Genomic DNA, 21,263 nt, shown 5'->3' on the forward strand with positions numbered 1-21,263 from the left:
TTTAATTTGTTGTCCAATTGAAGTTCTAAGATATTGCATAAAAATTTTTAATAATTTCTTTCTTTTTTCTTGTTTGTTTGTTTTTTTTTTTTTTTTAATATATATATATATATATATTATTTTTTTTATTTAAGGAGAGAGACATGTTAGGACTTCAATACAAGACATCACAGCTATGTAATTGTGTGCAATAGGTACTTGTACAGAGTTAGTTAGAACAAGCATCAAAGTATTGTATATTGTTAGTTGGAGGGTTGAGCTGTAATTTGCAATAATTTGTCATTATCTACCTATACTACTATTTAAGGGACTACCCCTGTTTAAACCGGATTTTTTTGTTCCAAAATACCCCTACATCTGGACAAAATTAGAGGACAATTAAGTAAAATTATATTTCTAACTTTTAAACAACCCACTACAAAATAACTTCACATCCACTAAACCACTACTACTAAAATTCAAATTTGCTACAAACACTCCTATCAAAATCTGGCAACCAACTATCCTCTTCTTCTTCTTTTTTTTTTTTTATTTAAAAAAGAAAAAAATCTTTTGCAGGATCTCCTCTTTTTTTTTTCCCCTCTCCTACACGTTAAGTTGCTTTAAAAAAAAAAAAGTCTTACTTCTTTTTATGGGGAAAAAACCTTTATTCTTATCCCTTTTTTATAATTATTATCCTTATCCCATCATTAAAAAAAATTCTTTTTTGCAAGATTTTTTTTTTCCCTCTCCTTCACGTTAATTTGGTTAATTTTTTTTCCCCTTATCCTTATCCAAAAAAAACTTCATCAGGAAAACTCTCCACGTTTTCCTTGCAATAACTTCTTACTAAATATTACTAACAGCCCAGTAACGGTGGTTACTAACTATAACAAACTTCTCCTAAATTCAAGCACCAAATTTTGCTATTGAAATTTTAATAAAAAAAATTGAAGTGTGGTATTTTTTGTTCAAATGAATTCCAGCTTTTTATCTATACTACTATTTAAGGGGTTTCCCCTGTTTGGATTCCACATTTTCCATGCCTAAGATACCCTCATCATACTCACTTACAAGTTTTCAACTATTGGGGATAGATATGTAAATTAAAACTCCTACACTTTAAAACCACAAACTCACGTACGCTTTGCAATTTCTATCTCACTTTCTCTCTCTCATTTTTCTTCAGCCTCTTTTCTTTTTCTTCAGATTAAAGGCATTTATTGTCAGAGGCTTCAACAAATTTTCAGGTTCTATTTTTTGCAAGTTCCTCTTTATTTTCTTTTCTTTTGTTTATGATTGACTTTCTTTAATTCTACTTTTTTTTTTTCTTATATGTATCACGTTAACTCTTTTTTTTCTTCTTTTTTTATTTTTTTAAATGTAATTTTGAAATAAATGGTTCCTTCATATACTCTACCATTGTACTTCTTAATGAATTGTCATTTCATGTTGTAGGTATTGTGATCCAAGCATTCAAAATCATTTATAAACAGTTAAACAGTATGACTTCCCTTACTATTTCAGTTAATTTGAAATTACTTAATTTTTCAGTTACAAAAAATTTCTAGGGTGTGATGAATATTATGCATTTGTATTTGTGAGAAGTTCAACTGCTGAGAAGTTTTTTTTTTTTTTTAAATGAACGTGGGGGGTGTTTTGGTGTACTGGGAGTTTTTTTTTTATAAATTTTATTTTTTATAGTTTTTTTTTTTCAATAGGAACGTGGGTAGATATTTGATCGAGTGTGTGTGTGTGTGTGTGTGTGTGTGTGTGTGTTTTTTTTAACTACTGGGATGAGTTTGTATTTGTGAGAACTGATAATTTTATTCTATTTTTTGATAGATTACGTGGGTAGATAATTGATAGAGCGTGATTTGAACGTGGGGAGTTTTTTTTTTTTTGGTTGATGAAGGTGGGAGTGTTTTGGGGTACTGGGAGTGTTTTTTTTTTTTTTTGGGTGGCCGGGGTATCTTTCTTTTATTTTTTTTTAAAAAGAACGTGAGATAGTATTTCAACGTGGGATAGTATTTCAATCACAAAAAAAAACTTAGGGGTGTAATGAGTGTGTGGAGAAATAATTTTCCAATCACACCTTTTTTTTTTTTTCTCTTTTCTTTTTAAAAAAAATTAATTTTGAAATGTTGGTGATGACTAAATAATTTTAAACGTGAGTAAGGAAAGTGAAGTTTAAAAAAATAAAAAATAAATCTTAATAAAAGAAAAAAGAAAAAAAGAAAAAAGAAGAGAGAGAGAGAGAGAGAGAGAACGTGAGGTAAATGACTAAAACATGTTTAACTTATACTAAAAGATTGCCTACAAAATAGAAACACTCTCCCACTAACCCACTTCTTCAAATTAACTATACGTTTATTTTTTTTAATAGAAAAATTAGTTAAATTACCTACGTTTTTGTTGTTTAAATTAACTATACGTTAATTTTTTTTGTTGTTTAAATTTTCAGATTTTTCTCCTTAATCCTTATCTCTTCCCTTAAAATTAGGCACTTAACTAAACGCACTCTTAGAGGTTTTTAACCACAATGGGATAGGATTATTTTTTCTTAAATAAGACTCCCCCACTAGGCTAATGAATTAAACACTGGAAAACAAAAAAAGATTTCACACCTTTAGATATATACACCTTTTTACAGGATCACTCTCCTAATAGTTTTCAAATTACTTTATCCATTTTAAAAAATTAAAATTAAAACAAACACACTTTTTTAGAAAAAAAAAAAAAAAAAAAAAACCCACATCTTCCGTTACAAACTATTTGATCCTAAATTTTTAGTTCCAACTCTCCAATATATCTTACGTTTCAAAAAAATATATATAACTGAAGGTAATTGTAAAAGTTGTATTGCTACACCTATACATTCAAACATTGGTTTGTTAATTAAAGTTTTTTTTTTTAAATACTTGGTTTAACCCTAATTCTTTTATCTCTCTCAGGTTCACGTACACACAAACTTTTTGGATTGCATTGACGAGTCATTGGAATGGAATATTAGATAAGTTCGGGTGAGAGACTTTACAAGAATTATTATATGTATTAAACCTTACGTAAAGTGGTTGTTATCTAAGAAACTGTTGTAAAAAAATTTCTTTTGTAATAGAAACTATATTTCTTTTATATACAATTAACGTGTATCTCTTACCATAAAATTTTCAAATTAAGCTTTTATTTACTTATGTTATGGATGTGTAGTAAATGACTAAATTTTAGGATTAAAAATACTACATTTTACGAATAGAAAAAAAATTATAACTGTCATACATAAAAGTTGAAAAAAAAAAAAAAAAAAAAAAAAAAAACCCACATCAACAACACTAAGAACGTGAGAGACTTTACAAGAATGAAATATTAGATTTAAAATTTTTTTCCCTAAAATTTAGCATTTTATTTTCTTCCAAAATCAGATATGTTAGTGCCTAAATATAAGGATATGGAAGGAGAAATTATAGTAGTAGTTTCATTGTAGGAGTCTTTTTTTTCCAAAATATGGAAGAGATTAAAAAAATTAAAAAGGAAAACGTGAGATGCTAAAAAGTAGGATTTTTAAAATAGTAAATACAAAGTACAAGATGTAAATACTTTGAATTTTCGAAAATGAGAAAACAATAAAAACGATTTCATTTTTCACTTAAAAAAACGTATTATTTATTTCAAAAAGTAAATTAAAGATTAAATTAAGAGAGGAGTATATACTTAGTTTAATGCTTTGGTCTAAATTTAAAGTGTGATTTTGAGCAATAGTACATGACAAAAAATTATAACTGTTATATACAAAATTTGAAAAAAAAAAAAAAAAAAAAAAAAAAACAACAACAACAACAACATCAACAACACCAAAAAGGTATTAAAAAAAAAAAAGGGAAACTTCAGATGTTTAACGTGGGATAGAAAGTGGAAAATTTTAAAATAGTACATAGATAGAGAGAGAGAACGTGAGAGTCTTTACAAGAATGGAATATTAGATTTAAAATTTTTTTTCCCTAAAATTTAGCATTTTATTTTCTTTCAAAATCAATTATGTTAGTGCCTAAATATAAGGATATGGAAGGAGAAATTATAGTAGTAGTTTTATTGTAGGAGTCTTTTTTTTCCAAAATATGGAAGAGATTAAAAAAAAAAAAAAAAAGAGGAAAATGTGAGATGCTAAAAAGTAGGATTTCTAAAATAGTTCATGGATAGATGTATATATATATATATATTAAAAAAAAAAAACAAAGTACAAAATGTAAATACTTTGAGTTTTCGAAAAAGAGAAAACAGTAAAAATGATTATATTTTTCATTACCAAATAACGTATTATTTACTTCAAAAAGTAAATTAAAGATTAAGTTAAGAGAGGAGAATATACTTAGTTTAACTTGCTTACACACTCATCAACTAAAAAACAAAAAACTGAGCTAGCTTGAGCAAAACGGATTTTGTTTATTCTATAGTGCAAATTAAATTTTATAAATTAAACGTGTATAGTAGACTAATTTGAACTTAAAAGATCATCAAAGATTTTCAAAAAAAAAAAAAAAAAAAACACATTAATCTACCAAGTTGCAAATGTGGGATCCACATTTCATTATTACTTAAGTAATTTATTTCGACTAGCCTCTGAGCACGCGCTCACGCGCGTGCTTAGAGGCTCTTCTATTTTTTGGGTAAGGATTAATTTAGAGCATTTATTATAATTTGGGATTACTACATTTTCCAATCACCAAAAAAACCTAGGGGTGTGATGAGTGTCATGTGTGGAGAAATAATTTTCCAATCACAATAATATTTCATCACAAAAAAATCTAGGGGTGTGATTGGGCAATTATTTCTCCACACATGACACTCATCACACCCCTAGGTTTTTTTGGTGATTGGAAAATGTAGTAATCCCAAATTATAATAAATGCTCTAAATTAATCCTTACCCAAAAAATAGAAGAGCCCGCGCGTGCTCAGAGGCTAGTTATTATTATTATTATTTTTTATTCCAACTTTTCATCATACCCACTTACAAGTTTTCAACTAACGAAGATAAATATGTAAATTAAAACTCCTATATTTTAAGACCCACAAACTCACTTACACTTTGCCAGTTTCTCTCATTCTTCTTTAAATTAAAGATATTCAGTTTAGCTCTAAATCCTCTCCTTTTTTCTTCTTCTACTTTCAGATTTGCTTTCTAAACAATTTAAACAGACTTTGTCAAAGGCTCCAATAGTTTTTCAAGTTGTATATTTTGCAAGTTTTTATTTCTTTTCTTTTGTTTTGTTTATCACTGACTTTCTTTTAATTCTTACCTGCCATGGCTACAAAGTATTCAAGGGTGTTTGACGATTGCTTATTACCTGTTTGTGCTTGAGGTGGCTACTTTGCTTGAGAAAGTATATTGGTAAGGGCTCTTTCTATTTATTTTGGGGTAGAATCAAACACACTTTTTTTTTATTTATAGAAATTTTCTTTTATATATATTTTTAAAGGAGATTACACTACTTGTTAGTTTATTGGTATTGGTGAAAATATGGTGCTTGGTTCTCATATTTGTGGGCACTTTTGTTTGTGGTGTTTCAACTTACTTCTTAAAATGGAACAAGTGGTTCTTGGTTTTGGGGACAGTTTGCTGGGGATGTGTTAAAAAAAAATTTTTATTTAACTTTGTTTGCCGTGTAAGTTGTAGAACTGGAACGTGTTTTGGATTTGTAATCCCTCAAAACACAAACTGTTTTTTTTAATAGGAATTTTCTTTTATATTTTTTTTTCAAAGGTTTTTAAAAAAAAAAATTTTTTTTAAGGAACCGGATATAAAGCTTTTTTTTTTTTTTCCCTTCATTTAACAAAAAATCACAAAAACGTTTTATTTACCCGAAGCCATTCAAAGTCATGCAAAGTGTCATTCAAAGTGTGTGGACAAAAAGTGTCATTCAAAGCCATTGTTAATTGATTCTCAAAAAAAAAAAAAAAAAAAAAAAAAAAAAAAACAACGTTGTTAATTAATTATAACCTTATATATAACCCTAACTCTTTTATCTCTTTTAGGTTAACGTATGCACAAATTTATTGAATTGCATTGAGGAGGCATTGGAATAAAATATTAGATAAGTTCGAATGAGATTCAAACCTCACATGAAGTGGTTGTTATCTAAGAGATTGTTGTAAATTTTTTTTTTTTTTATTGTAACAGAAACTATATTTATCATTTGTATAATTTTATGTGAAATTCAATTTTTATTTTTTTATAATTATTAGTTTACTACTCCATAAAAAAATTACATACTTTTTCTCAAATTTAAAGGTAGATGATAAATTTTAAATTTAAGCTCTTTTTAACTTTTGTTATGGATGTGTAGTAAGTGGCTAACTTTTAGGACTAAAAAACTAAAATTTTGGATTAAACAAAAATTGATAACTTTGAGCCTTTCCTTTAACACAAAAAAAATAAAATAAAAAAATAAACAAAAAAACTATGGACCTTTTACCGTAAAAGAAAAAAAAAGGTGGTTGCTAAATTTTAAATATAAACCCTTTTTAACTTTTAATTATGGATGTGTACTATATTACTAAATTTTAGGATTAAAACACTACATTTTAGGATTAAATTTAACTTGATAACTATCATAAATAAATATAAACCCTTTTTAACTTTTTATTATGGATGTGTACTATATTACTAAATTTTAGGATTAAAACACTATATTTTAGGATTAAATTTAACTTGATAAATGTCATAAATAAATATAAAAGAACAACAACACCACCAAAATTATTAAAAAAAAAAAAAAAACACTAAAACAACAAATATCTGAGTCTTTTACCGTAAAAGGAAAAAAAATGGTAGTTGCTAAGTTTTAAATATAAGCTTTTTTTTAAGTTTTTGTTATGGATGTGTAGTTCAAGGCTAAATTTTAGGATTAAAACACTACATTTTAAGATTAAATATAACTTGATAACTATCACAAATAAAACAACACCACACCAAAAAGAAAAAAACGGATGTATCTATGTTAACAACATAATCAACTACACATATAACATCCTATTTCAAGTTCACTTCCAATTTAAAGATAGATAATTGCTTTTGAATTCCAAAGGGTAATTTATTTGTGTGACACAAACGAATTGAACAAACAATAACACAAAAATTAAACAATACCCGCCTGGATTTCTTCATCTCTTCTCACTGTTGTTTCCATTTTCAATCCTAGTGATTTAAAGACCCCTTCTTCCTGGGGAAATTATTGTGTACTCCCGGAGTACCATAAATGCGTACTCCCTCCTCTCACATGAATTGTGGGTCCCACTAATTAAATTCATGGTGGGACCCACCATTCATGTGAGAGGAGGGAGTACGCATTTATGGTACTTCGAAAATACCTAATAATTTTCCTTCTTCCTGATATAGAATTAAAAAAAAAAAAAAAAAAAAAATCAAAATCAAAACCATAGCTTTCCTAATACTCCTTTTAATTGTGCCAATATTATCTATCTATCAACTCAAGAATTATGAACCCTTTAGAATGTGTAGTAAGTAGTTGACACAAATAAATCTTAATTATTAAATCATTCTCATTTATTGATGTTGTATGAATCGTGCTTACCTTGGCTTATGTTATGTGTATGCTTATCTTGGCTTATGTTATGAGTATGCTCACATTTTCCATGTTTCAGATGTAGTGAATTATTTTATAGTTACTTTTTGTAAATATTTCAATTTCCTACATTGATCCATCAATTTCTTCATTATAGCTAGGGGTGTCCATCAGAACCCGGAAACTGACCCACCCGCCCAAACCGTCCGGGCCGACCCGAAAACCGGCCGACCCGACGCCGGTGACGGTCGGAGACGGGTCTCTGCCACCAAAAACCGTTTTAGGCGGTTCGGATGGCGGGTTTTCTTCCTCAAAACCTGATATACCCGATCCGACCGACGAAAGCGAAGAAAGAACGCCGGTTTTACCCAGATCCGTTCAGATTCGTCGATATTCCGGTGAGAAGTTTGGTAGTTTTTGGTCAGATTCGGCGAAGATCTTGGTTTTCTCTTTAAATCCGGTGAAGATCTTGGTTTTCTTGCTTAGATCCGGTGGGGATATGAAGATTTTGTTCGATTTTTACTTAGATCCGGCTAGATGTGGTGCTTTTGCTTCAATTTTGCTCAGATCTGGGATTGATTTTTGCTTCGATTCTTGCTTGATTTTGCTCAAATCTGGGCTTGATATAGTGCTTTTTGCTTCAATTTTTGCTTAGATCTTGTGATTTTCTCTGAAATCTGGGCTTATGCGGTGGATTTAAGTCAATCCGGCGAAGATTCCGTGATTTTTCTCAGTACCGAGGCCGACCGACCCGACCGTCGTTCACCGGAGACCGATCTGACTCGACCCGATGTCGTCGGCGGTCGGCAGCGGGTCGTTCCATCAGCCACCCGAAGTAAGCGGGTCGGTTGCGGGTTGGGCATAAACCCGACCCGGACCGACCCGTGGACACCCCTAATTATAGCTTTTGTGAAGGTCATCACATGTATTTTGTAAGTAGTTTTATTGTTACAATTTCATTATACATTTTTAATATATACACTATTTATAAGATTTATTCAATGGATCTTTTTTTTTCCTCCCCTAAAGGTTAATACTAAATTATATCATCATCTTCAAATCAATAACACATTGATTACTACATAAATAAAATTGGCAAAAATGGATAATAATTATGGAATACTAGCCTTTGAGCACGTGCAGAGGCTTTTTTTTTTTTTTTTTGTAAGGGTTAATTTAGAACATTTATTATAATTTGGGATTACTACATTCTCCAATCACCAAAAAAAAAAAAAAAACTAGGGGTGTGATGAGTATTATGTGTGGTGAAATAATTTTTTTTATCACACCCCTAGGTTTTTTTTGTGATTGGAGAATGTAGTAAACCTAAATTATAATAAATACTCTAAATTAACCCTTAACCAAAAAATCAAAGAGCCTCTAAGCACGCGCTCACACGTGTGCTCAGAGGCTAGTCGAAGTGTTGAGAGTATAGCAATATACCTACAAAATAGTTTATAATGTTCACTTTCCTTGATTACTTTAAAAATATATATATTATTCAACATGTTTTTTCTATTATTTTAAATATTTAAAATTTAAGTTAATAGAAAAAACACAGAGTTTGAAATTGTGAAAAAAAAAATATGAGGGAAGAAAAAATATAGTGATGACTTTGGGGTTTTCGTACCGTCAACAAGTTTTATTATTTTTTATTTTAGGTAAAACCAAGACCCACTAATTAAAATGGTGAGAAACATGAAAAAAAAATCAATAAATATAAGGTCACAAAAAATTTCATAATTATTGAGAAGGTTAACTATTAATAATAGATATAAAAATAATGTTAATATGAGTCCAAGTAAAAATAAGTAAAAATTTAATAACGTTATTATTGTAAAAATTATTGTATCTCTAACATTTGAGGGGGAAAAAAAGAGAAAATAAAGTGTTCTGACAGTATATTTAAGTGAGAAAATTGAAAATGTGAGACAAGATCAAGTTAAAAGTGATGTGGCATTAAAAAAAGAACAAGTTAACAGTAATATGATATAACTTAACTTGGATGTGTCCGAATAAAATAAATAATAATAATAATAATAATAATAATAAAACCTTGATGTGTCAGGAAGCTTTTATTACGATGTCAATTTCCCTTCTTTCCTTTTGCTTTTTCAAGTTAGACCGGCCAAAATGGTCAAGTATTACTGTTTGATAGGATATGTATAGATTTACTATTATTTAGTAAAATATATATAGATTTACTACTATTTATGAAATAATTAGAGATTTATCACTTTTTTTTAATTTGAGTTTCATAAAAATTGACATAGTAAATTTGAAAGTTATTTTTTTTAAAAACTCGAGTTTTTGGAACTCAAGTTACATGACAAATTTGAATTTTAAAAAGGTAATAGATTGTTAAATAATTCAAAAACAATGACATATTACTAAATATTTTGCCAAATGGTAATATATGGCCATTTTGGCTGTTGGACAGTGTCATTTTATATATATGGCCATTTTGGCTGTTGGACAGTGTCATTTTATGATTCATACTTACTGCTTAAAGTTGTTTTGTGTTTTCCTCCATTAGAAAAGAAGTACAAATATATGAAAGTTTTGAAGTAGTCGGTTTGGGTAGTTAACGAGAAGTCACCTAAATTTTTATGGTCATAATATTATTAGTGAACTTTGAATTGGGTAAACTTAAAAATCTATGTATTATTTAATTTTTATTTTTAAGTATTTTATTATTTTTAACATTTAGTATTTTTTTAAATTTATTTTTTATTTTTGCGTGTGAAAAAATATGCGTCAACCCGTAACTTGATCAACTTAATCTGCTCACAACTCATTAGAATGATCCTTTTGATACCTGAAATTATTTTCAACCCGAACTTGACTAATTTGAATCAAACACAACTCATTCACTAGATCTGTGTGTAACACAAATTCTAAATAGTAAAGATAATAGTTACTATAGACTTCCGCTTTTCTACAATTAATCTCTACATCAATCTTTTATTTTTCTTCTTCTCTTTGATTTTAACATGGTATGAACGCATATTCAACAAGCTGGAGGGTGACTTTGCTTTGGAGTGATGGACTATTGCACGTTTGCTAATTGGAGTGATGGACTATTGCACGTAATTAGAATTTTCAACTAGAATTTTCTACTATATAATAGTAGAAAATTCTAAGCACGTTTGTGGTCTAAGGTCACTGTATTAGCGCAACAAGGACGACTTTGATCTGATGGCTTTAGAAAAATTGGTTTTAAATCTACAAAACAAGATATTTATCATGCAAGGCCTATTTATAGGAGAGGGAAAAACGAAAAGGGAGAAAGAAGCAAATTAAAATGGGTTCCTTAGAAAACAAAGTTACACCCACACTTAGTGTTAGTGAAGATGATAAGGCATGCCTCCAGGCTATCCTAGTCTCCAGTGCCCAAATATTTTCTTGTGTCCTAAATGCAGCCTTTGAGCTTGACCTGTTTGGAATTATTGCTAGAACAGGCCCTGCTGCTTGTATCACAACTTCTGAAATTGCTTCTCAGCTTCCAACAAAGGACACTGACTCTGATACACCTTCTAGGTTGGATCGCATGTTACGAGTCCTTGTTAGTCACTCCCTTTTGACATGCTCTATCCACACACTAGAAGATGGTAGGGTTGAGAGACTTTATGGACTCACACCAACCTCTTACTTCTTTGTTGAAAAAGATGATGGCAGTTCCCTGGCTTCTCTTTCAGCTTTCGTTTCTCACCGAGCCTTTTGGGAGGCCAGGTATACACGAGTCTCCTTGATTTTGAATAAATGCAAAAATATGATGCAAAAAAGGGCAGTAACATTTCATCATAATTGAATGATTTTGCTGGCTGTTACTTCTTATTTATGCCGTTAGGAATCCCAATATCAGTAATTATCGGGAACTAATATTTTTCAAAACTGATAATATAAATTATTGTGATTGATGAGTAATAAAAGTGATGTTAATACAAATCTGACAAATTTTATGATTAGTTGTGAAAACTATTGTTTTCATAGCGTTACTATTTATATATTAAGTTGTTGTAAATTAAAAAGAAAATATATTATTTGTTAATCCGCAGTACATTATATATTTAGGAAAAAAGAATTATATATTGCCAATTTGCCATATGTTGATATATATATATATATATATATATGATGAATCAAAATAATATTACTTGTGTATTGTATTTCCTTCTGTTATCTGATTTGTTTCTACGTCGCAGCCTACGGATGAAGCATGCCATTCTTGAAGGTGGTAATCAATTTCAAAGAGTGCATGGAAAGTCCTTGTTCCAATATATGGACAAGGATCCAGCTTTCAACATACTTTTCAACAAGAGCATGGCTGATCTTTCCACAATAGCCCTGTCGAAAATTCTCGAGGTATACCAAGGCTTTGTGGGGCTAACATCATTGGTTGATGTCGGGGGCGGAAATGGGAAATGCCTAAGCATGGTCATTTCCAAGTACCCTTCCATTAAAGGCATTAACTTTGACTTGCCTCATGTGATACAAAGCGCACAATCTTATCCTGGTAAAATTCTTAATTTTTTTATAGTAGGATTAATTTATTTAATAATGCTAACTTGTAACCTCATGTATATACATGAATATACTTAAAATATATATATTAAGATGTATAGTATAATTCTTACATATATAATTTAAATATTATTAATAGTCTTCTTATATTTTTTTTTAATTTTTTTTAAAGTCTTGTAAGAATATTATTAAGTAGAAAATGTAAATTGTCAATTTTAATTTTTTTTTTGTGTTAATTAATTCCTGACTATTTAGTTTTTGTACGCAATAATTCATTTGGATAGATATTTATGATGTGGTCCCACATTTGACTTCAAAATTAAGAAATAAAATTATCTAAAAATAAATAATTTAGAATACATGGCGCAAAATTGGACTTCAATTGTAGAATATAATTGGATTTTCTCTAAGTTTTACCTATTAATATATATATATATATATATATTACTATTAAATTTGTTTAATTATAATTCATTAAACACCTACTTATTAAACATATAGTATCTTTGTTTGGTAGGAACTGCTGTTAAGGCTCACCAACTAAAGAAATTAACAGTAGTGTATATCCAAAAATGCCTAACTCTTAGATACACAGTACAGACTTTAAATCTCTTTAACTCACACTCATTTTTCAATGTGTGATTAACTTATTATTTTTTCTTTTGAGAATACTAAATATTTTAACACACACATACAGAGGGAGATGGGAGAATGTCTTAAAAAAACTGATAATGGTGTATATCTAAAATGGTTTAACTCTTGGATACACAGTATAAGTTTTAAACCCGACAGTGACGTATATCCAAATACTCAGTATTCTCAAAAAAAATAATAATAATAAAAAGGCTCAACAACTAGCGTATGTCAAATTCTAATATACTGTTGAAGGGAAAAAATAAATAAAGAAATTGACAGTGATATATATCTAAAAGGGTCTAACTCTTGGATACACAGAATATACTTTAAACCTAACAGTGATGTATATCCAAAAAAGTCTAGCTTTTAGCTCAAAATATCGTGCTTTTATCAAAATATCTCTCAGGATTTGATTCGACTGTGCTCGTTTAATCCTAGTTTCTATCTCAAAATATCATATTTTTATCAAAATATTTCTTAGGATTTGATTTGGCCGTGCTCAGTTAATCCTAATTTTTATCTCAAAATATCATGTTTTATCAAAATATCTCACTCAAAACTTGATTCAGTAGTGCTTATTTAGTTTTGTTCTCGAAAAACACTCGATGTTGATCATTGATTTCCATCTTTGTTTGAGGTTTGATTCAATCGTGCTTGTTTAATCTCATGAGGGTTTGATTCTCGTTTGAGTAGAGTATTCAATGCTCTGTGTGTCGTGCTTGCCTTTTGAGTAGAGTTGTGATGTGCACTTGTGTTAGAACCTATTTGCATCTCCCTTGTGTGTGTGTGAGCGTGTGTGTTTGTTTCTCAAAAAAAAAAGAACATTCATTGTGAAAATGCACAAACTATCTCCACAAAAAAGAGGAGTGGATGCAAAAAAAAAAAAAAAAAAAAAAAAAAAAAAAAAAAAAAAAAAAACAATAACAAACAAAAAAAGAATTACTCAAGAATTAAGAAACATTTTTTTAGATAATTGCAATATGTTGCTAATCCCGAAACACAAACTCTTTACTGCCTAGACTCCCAAGCACTTTATGCATGAGAATGTATCAATTCAACTACAAGACCTTTGGTAAGAATTAAGAAACTTAAGTGGATAAAAAAAGTTTTCTTAGAGGGTTAAGAAACCCAACATGCTAGTGGTGCCAAGTAAGGGATAGTAATAACTAAGAGTGAAATGGGTTTTAAAAAGTAAAAACTCATCAAATGATAACAATAAAGTATTATTAGAGGGTTAAGAAACTTATTATGCTTGCGCAAAGGGAAAGTCATGGACGGATCTTGTGAAGGTTGAGGTTATTGAGAGATTCTATTGATAAATAAAATTCTAATACTGCATTTGATAAGTCAGGTTATATTATTTTACTTTTTAAAATTTTATTTTATTCTAGTCATTTTATAAATTTATATTTTATATAGTGCCTTTTTTTATTTGTAGATATTATTTTGAAAATAAATTTCTTGAAAAATAAGAATTAGGATATGAAAAAATTAAGAAGAATAAAAAAATAGAAGAATGAATTGAATCTCAAAAGGATATCTTGAGAAATTCATTACTAGCAATATACTGATTATAATTAAAAAAATCTAGGTGAAACTTTTGATGGTTTATATTTATTTCAAAAATTATAAGTTTTTGATTAAGTTTTACAAATATTAGAAAAAAAGAATCCAATTGATGAAGTGAATTATATAAAAAGATTAGATTAATAATTTTCCAAATGCATGTATCACTAACACGGTTTTATTGATAACTCTTGTTACAATTTTTTATACATATTGAAGTATTTTAAAATTAAAATTTATGAAATCCTACTTAAGATTAACTTTATTACAAGAAAACTTAAGTGAATTAATCATATAATCAACAGAAACGTAGATATTAGCAAGATTTGAATACAACAACTCTCTCTCTCTCTCTCTCTCTCTCTCTCTCTCTCTCTCTCTATATATATATATATATATCACTTAAAGTTATTGTCTTAGGCATTTATCAAGCTGGTCCTGTTCACAAGGATTCTTCCTAAATGAAGAGCACAACTCATATTCTATGCAGGTATTGAGCACGTGGGAGGAGATATGTTTCACAATGTACCTAAAGGGGATGCAATTGTAATGAAGGTAGAATTTGGATATTGTGTTTAAAGTATATGATGATAAAGAATTTTTGGGTAAATTTTTTCAAAAGTAATCATTTTTGTGTCTGCATTTTTTCACTTGTAGAATATACTCCATGACTGGAATGATGAAAACTGCAAGAAACTTTTGAGGACCTGCTATAAAGCACTACCAGATAATGGGAAGGTAGTTATTATTGAACTACTCATGCCAGAAGCTACAGTGTCAAGTATGGCTTCTCAATATATCTCTCGTCTTGACGTTAGCATGTTGTTGAACCTTGAAGGCCAGGAGAGAACCGAGAAAGAATTTGAGGCTTTGTGCAAGGAATCCGGATTTTCAAACTTTCAAGTTGTTTTCTGTGCTTATGCTCTTTGGGCAGTCATGGAGTTCCATAAATAATTTTACCCTCTGTAGCTTTGCTGCACTTATTATGCTTTGTATTTTATCTCTACGAACTCCATCTCATGTAATAGTTGGTACATGAATTTCATAAATAAATACATTTCCATAGTTTTGTTGTGCTTATGCTCTAGTTGGTTGTGGAAGTTATCTTTATTTTCTTCAACTTATGTACTATTAGTCACTAACCCGTGCAATGCATGGAAAAGCTATTGATTATGAAAAAAAAAATCCAACAATAAAAGAAGAATTTAAGTTATTACATATGCAATGTTGTTCACAGTGTTAAACAGCCTTAAAAACATTTGTTTTGTTGCCTTAGTAAATGGGAAATATCAATTAAAAATTTTTATATAAAAATTAGGATTTCAAACACCTAATATCCTCAATTATCCAATAAATGTTGCAATGTTAAAATAACAATTGCAATCAATTGCAAGACAAAAAATGTTTTTCATAATTTTTTGTGATTTTTTTTTTTTGGCAATTTTAAGTAACTTTTTGTATCTTCTTCTTTTATTGCTTTGTAGTAGTCATTGAATAACTCATTTTGTTCTCCTTGAGTGCAGATGTTGGTGTGAGTTGTATATTGCCTTCAACATCAATTTTTTGTAACTTTGTAGAATCACTATTCTGTTCACTTGATAAGTTGCTCTCACAATCATTTTTAGTACTGCTAATATAACCCCATGAATGTAATAAAATATAACATGTAGAGGTAAAATACCAAATTAATAATTTTGCTATAATAAATAAATACGTATTTTTGTCTTTTTATTAAGTTTAAATTGCTTTGTCAGATTCTATAATAGAGTTTATAGTCATTTAGTTTTGATTGGAAAATAAATTTTTTTCCATTCAAAATTTTCACTTGTATAGGAAGGTCATGAGCTTTTCAAGAACCTACAAAAAGTAATATTTTTAAACAAAAAGATTTTGTATAGTTGTAAGGGCGTGGTTTTGGTTCCTGAGCCTAAAGGGTAGAAGGATTCAGGCCCAAAGAGCCCAACACAATAAATTTGTAGAGAGTGGACTTAAAAGCTAGGTCTCAATAGATCAGGCAACGTGCACAATAGATCAAAGATATTAAGAAAGCAAAGAAAGACAAGTTTAAAGCAAGGAAATCCTTCCTCGGTGAAGTCTGAGGAGAATGATTCTTGAATTTATTTCTTTTGAATTTGGATACAATTTCAGTTCTTGTTGCTACAGTGTGTTCTCTACAGATTTTCCGATCCCCTCTCCCTGAAGGGTCTCTTACATTATATAGCTCCCTTTAAATGATCATGGCCCTCCATTTGTTGATCGTCCAGGCCACTACTTGATTGCTAGTCCCATCAGACACCTTCTAAGCCCCTTGTGAGTTAAGGCAGCCAAGGCAGCACTGTTTAGGGGTCTTCTCAACATAAATGTAGCCAGGAGGTTTGGTGGGATGCATTAAATGTGGTGATAGCCTCCATCCCTTCAGTCATGTTAGGGCAAACCCTCCCTCTCGAAACTCTTTCTCTACAGTATGACCTCCTCTGGTAACGTGTCACTGACGTGGCCCTGTTGTCCGAGCATGTGACCTCCTCGGCGCAATAACAGACTCCTCGGCCATGGGTATGACATGTGGCACAAGTACCTTATTCAAATTCTAGTGCCCCACAATAGCCTATCAAAACTCCGGTTTTTTCCTCTTATCCGAGGAGAAAAATGGGGTTTTGACTTTGGATCATTAATTCCACACACTTCTTTGACTTCTACACGTGAAAGTGTTACTTCGCATGTCTTGCAACTATTTTGGTGCTTCGGAGTCCGCAACGTCTCATTAAATGCTCCAGGCGGCACTTTGTTCCCCATGTCCTACAGTGAGATGGAGATTCTACGGCTGTCGTTTCTCCTCAAATTTTGGGCGGGATAACTCCCACCAAATTTTGCCTCTTATATAAGGTGCTTGGGGGGTTCATTTTCTCCCACTTTGCAAATCTTCGAACTCCCAAGAATTTCTAAACTCTCCAGCTTTCAAGATTTCCTAAATCTTTAGACCTTCGAGGAGCCCTTAAAGTAACCCTCGTCCTTATTCTTGTAAGTTTTTCACGTTCCTAGGCTCTTTTATTCTCAGCCAGTTTCCTCGACCTTATACTCTTTACTCCTTTTTCAGAAATATTTCCTTCTCTTCCCTTTAGTTTGCTTAGATTGGTAGATTTGCTCACCTCATAGATTCTCCTGCTAGTATGGAGGTATTTAGGGCTAGGTACCACATTCCCTAGGGAGTTTCCTTGCGGTACTGTGCTCCGGGTCAGTGGCTTACCCACAAAGGGGAAGAGGTGGTCGTCATTCCCATAATTGCCTTTATAGAAGAGGGAATAAGGCTTCCCATGGGTAGAGTAACTAGGGACTATCTAATCGCCCATAGGTTATGCCCCCACCAATGCGCACCTAACCTATTTAGGGTCTTGGGTAGTGTGGACTCTATCAATGAGCATGTGGGGGCTAAACCTCACTTGGCACGACATTGTTTGGATGTAAAAGTGCCACCTGCTCGCAGACTCAGGGTATTACCTTAAGTCGAGATCTTCTGTTGTCAGGCTCGTCTCATGCCTTCCCAAATCCAACAAAGGCATGAAGGATGACTTTTTGATAGTGTGAATGGCACGATGGTCTTCACTACCCAGTCCGGGAGGGAGAGCTAGGCGGGGTACCCTAGGTTTAGGTTTTTATTTATTAATTTATTTTTAACATGGGCATTAGCTCTATAGTTTTGCTACTTTCTCCTTTCCTTTAGTATTCCATTTATTTTTGATGGATGGCTTCATTATTCTGATCGTGGTTTTACTTCTCGAATAATTTTGCAGATAAAAGACACGTAGCTCCCAGCCTTAACCTCATCAACGTCTCGGACCTTAACAAAGTGTTGAGATCCAATGTGTTTGTGAGTGAAGACAAGCAATTGAGATCTGTCCACCTCATCCTCGACTTCGAGCCCTTGTCAGACAAGTTTCAGGACGTGGGCTACGTGATAAGAGTAGGCGATCCTTGGCTAGCTCAGATAGACGTCTCGGTGCTCGGTTTTTTAGCCTGAGAAGATATCGTGCCAGTTGAGCTGCCCTTTCATCGTTCCCCTCGTGAGGTAGAGGCTCTAAGAGAAAAGACAGCCTCCTCGTGCCTGTCACTTGAGAATGAGATAGGCCGATTTCGTCTTGAGAAAGAAGAAGAGGAGCAAGAAAAGCTTGTGATTCAGGTCTCAGATTCGAAGGGCAAGCTTGACAGGTCCTCCGTTGTTTGTTCCCCCAAACTCATAGTTGCCCGAGTGGACGACAGTTTCGAGGAGGAAGAAGAAATGGCTCTGAATAGAAAGAAGGGCCTGTATGAGCTCCTTGCAAACAAAGATAAGGGGCAGGCATCCAAGGACATTTCAGGATCCTAGCCTTTTCCTGCTCTCCCTCTCCCTCCTCCTCCTACAATTAATCCTTTTACTGTGGCCCACCTGAAGAAGAAAAGGAAGGAGAATGAGGTGCCTGAGAAGGGGGAGGTGGTCCCCCAAAAGGAGCCCAAGCAGCAGAAGACGGCCAAGGGCCAAGGGAGGGCCTCCTTGTTTGAGAGTAAGGAGGCCAAGCACTCTGCTGATGTGCGCCATCCAACTTGGAACCCCCGGTTGGAGTTGGATGGCGTGGCGATACCCTGGAGCTCCTCCATCAGGCAGTTTTAGAGAGATCACACCCATCACGTGGCCGAGGCTCTGGAGCGGCCTCTCCTGCTGTGTAAGGACATGGACGCCTTGAAGAACATAAGGCAACCAGATCTCTTTATGTCCCTAAAAAGGGACTTAGCTTTGGTGAGCTTCCCAGCTTGGTCCTATTGATCTCGTGCTAGTCCTTTGTTTACTTATCTCATGGAGTGTTTTTATTGTCTTTGCGCAAGCCATCCAGGAGGTTTTCACCACAAAGGAGTGGGTGAAAGACGCCCGCATTAAGGTGAGGCTCATAGATAACCTCCGCGTGGAGGCAAGCAAGTCCCTTGCCGTTGCTGAGAGCAGGAACAAGGAGCTGGCTCTAAAGCTGGCTACCACAGATAGGGACCGGAGGAGCGCGGAGGCTGGCCTTAGGAACATCGAGGCCTAAACGAAGGAGCAGTGCCAAAGGCTCCATTATACCGAGATAGAGCTAGCCATAGCCAAGCAGCAGGTGTTGAAGCTGAAGGTGGAAATACCCCCAAACCTACATTTTGCTAGTCCTCGAGCAAAACAGATAAAGAGTAAAACAAAATAAAGAAGTTAAAAACAAAGAAAAAGGAAATCCTAACTAATCCATTTTCGCTGGAATTTTCGATTGCATTTAGCATATGCAACAAGCTTTTAAACCCCTAGCTTACACTAGTGGACGAGTTGTAGTCTCGTGAGGGTTTGCAGGGAATTTACCCACAAAATTCTGAGATTGAATACTAAAAAAAAATAAATAAATAACTAAACAAAACAAAGAAAATCATCATTTTTTTTTTCAATTGCCTTTTGCAAAAAGGATTAGTTCAAGTTCAAAAACACTATAAATGCTAAAGAAATTTCTCATGCCATCAAAACTCAATGTGAATGAAAAGTGGTAGCCAACCCAAACATACTCTTAGTTTTAGAATAAACTTGACTCGAATCTCTATTTGAAAGTATGCTTCAACTCAAATCTTTCCGGTGTTATCACTCAACAAATGAAATCACTCTGAAATAGGGTGTTACACTCTCAACAATATATGTGAGCGGAGTAATGTAAGCAAAATCAAATACCTCACATATAAAACACATGAAAAACGCTTAATCAAGAAAGAACAAGTAGTCTCATGAAAGGATGCCAAAAAGAATTTATACCACACCTTTTTCTTCTCAGTCATATCAATATCTGAACTACACAATCTTCAAGATCAAATAAGGACTTTATTAGGACGTAATGTAGGGTAAAAGCAAAGGGAATGAAATGAAAAAGGGTGAAGGTAAATAATAAGAAGTGTTTTCAAGATTTGTTGGAATGTCAACTCTTTTTGGAATTTTCATTCAGCATTTTTTTTTTTTTCAACTCTTCTTCTTCAAAGTAGTACTTCTTCCTTACATTTCACTTCTCAAAATTTGATGAGAACCTTTTTTATTTTCTTCTTTTTGACACTTTTCCCTTCTTCTTTTTTTCTTCTCTTTTCAATTCTTTTTCTTTTTTTTTTTCTTTGAATTTTTCTTTCTTTCTTTGAATTCTCTTACAAACCACCACATTGAAACAAATTGATCAAATTCAATCTTGAAACACTATGGATAAGGGCTTTAAGAAAGAAAGGCTAATTAAAAGGCTCAACGGGGTGACTAGCGATAATGTATCAAAAAAAGAAAAAAAAGAAAAATACATATATGGCTCAAAGTAGACAAAAATGGCCTAATCTCATCTCTCAAAGACTAGTATAGTTCATTCAACATCAATGACTTCAAAAGATTAAAGTGTGGCATAAAATCATATATATTTTTTTTCTTGGCCAAAAGAAAAAAACAATGAGACTACAACAAGGGAAATATGTTATGCACTTCCAAATGAATTTTAAGATTAGAAACAATGAATAACCCTCCAAAAATAATGATTGGCTCAAAACTCACAGGGGTTACAGTCTCCACATTGTTATCATCAAGATTTTCTAATCATTTTTATCCTTCAACAACAAGTTGTGTTTGAGTGGCTATGTGCATGTGCAATGAATTGAGCATGAAAGCAATGAAATTCTTTAAGCAAGAGTAGTATAATGAACTCAAAACATAAACCTCAAGCTAGGCAAAAGTTTTTTTTTTTTTTTTTTAACACAACTAAACAAAACAAAAAGATAGAAAGCTATATGCATCCCCCCAAAACCTAAACCAAACATTGTCCTCAATGTTAAAAATGATACTCTCAAATATATGTCTTGAATGAAAAGAGAGCAAAATATGAATATGCAACATGAGAAACTCAAGTAGGAAAAGTAAGGTAAGGAGAAGGAGGAGACGTACCTTAATCAAGCTGATTGTTATAAATTTTAATTTCTG

General features: G+C 31.9%; 1 protein-coding gene and 1 long non-coding RNA gene across 2 annotated transcripts; both read left to right on the forward strand.

Moving 5' to 3' along the window:
• The first annotated feature begins 1,074 nt into the window (after window positions 1–1,074).
• On the forward strand, window positions 1,075–3,039 carry LOC115975907. Its single transcript, XR_004088205.1, has 3 exons — window positions 1,075–1,229; window positions 1,438–1,482; window positions 2,934–3,039. It is a non-coding gene; the product is annotated as an uncharacterized LOC115975907 (long non-coding RNA).
• A 7,798-nt stretch (window positions 3,040–10,837) lies between these two features.
• LOC115977818 (caffeic acid 3-O-methyltransferase-like) lies at window positions 10,838–15,352 on the forward strand. The gene is made up of 4 exons (XM_031099844.1): window positions 10,838–11,293; window positions 11,767–12,077; window positions 14,778–14,842; window positions 14,945–15,352. Exons 1-4 carry the CDS (start codon window positions 10,866–10,868, stop codon window positions 15,239–15,241), a joined length of 1,101 nt encoding a protein of 366 aa, XP_030955704.1. The 5' UTR covers window positions 10,838–10,865; the 3' UTR covers window positions 15,242–15,352.
• Window positions 15,353–21,263: the final 5,911 nt, after the last annotated feature.

This window comes from Quercus lobata, chromosome 2 (assembly GCF_001633185.2).
Source record: "Quercus lobata isolate SW786 chromosome 2, ValleyOak3.0 Primary Assembly, whole genome shotgun sequence".
Classification (NCBI taxonomy): domain Eukaryota; kingdom Viridiplantae; phylum Streptophyta; class Magnoliopsida; order Fagales; family Fagaceae; genus Quercus; species Quercus lobata.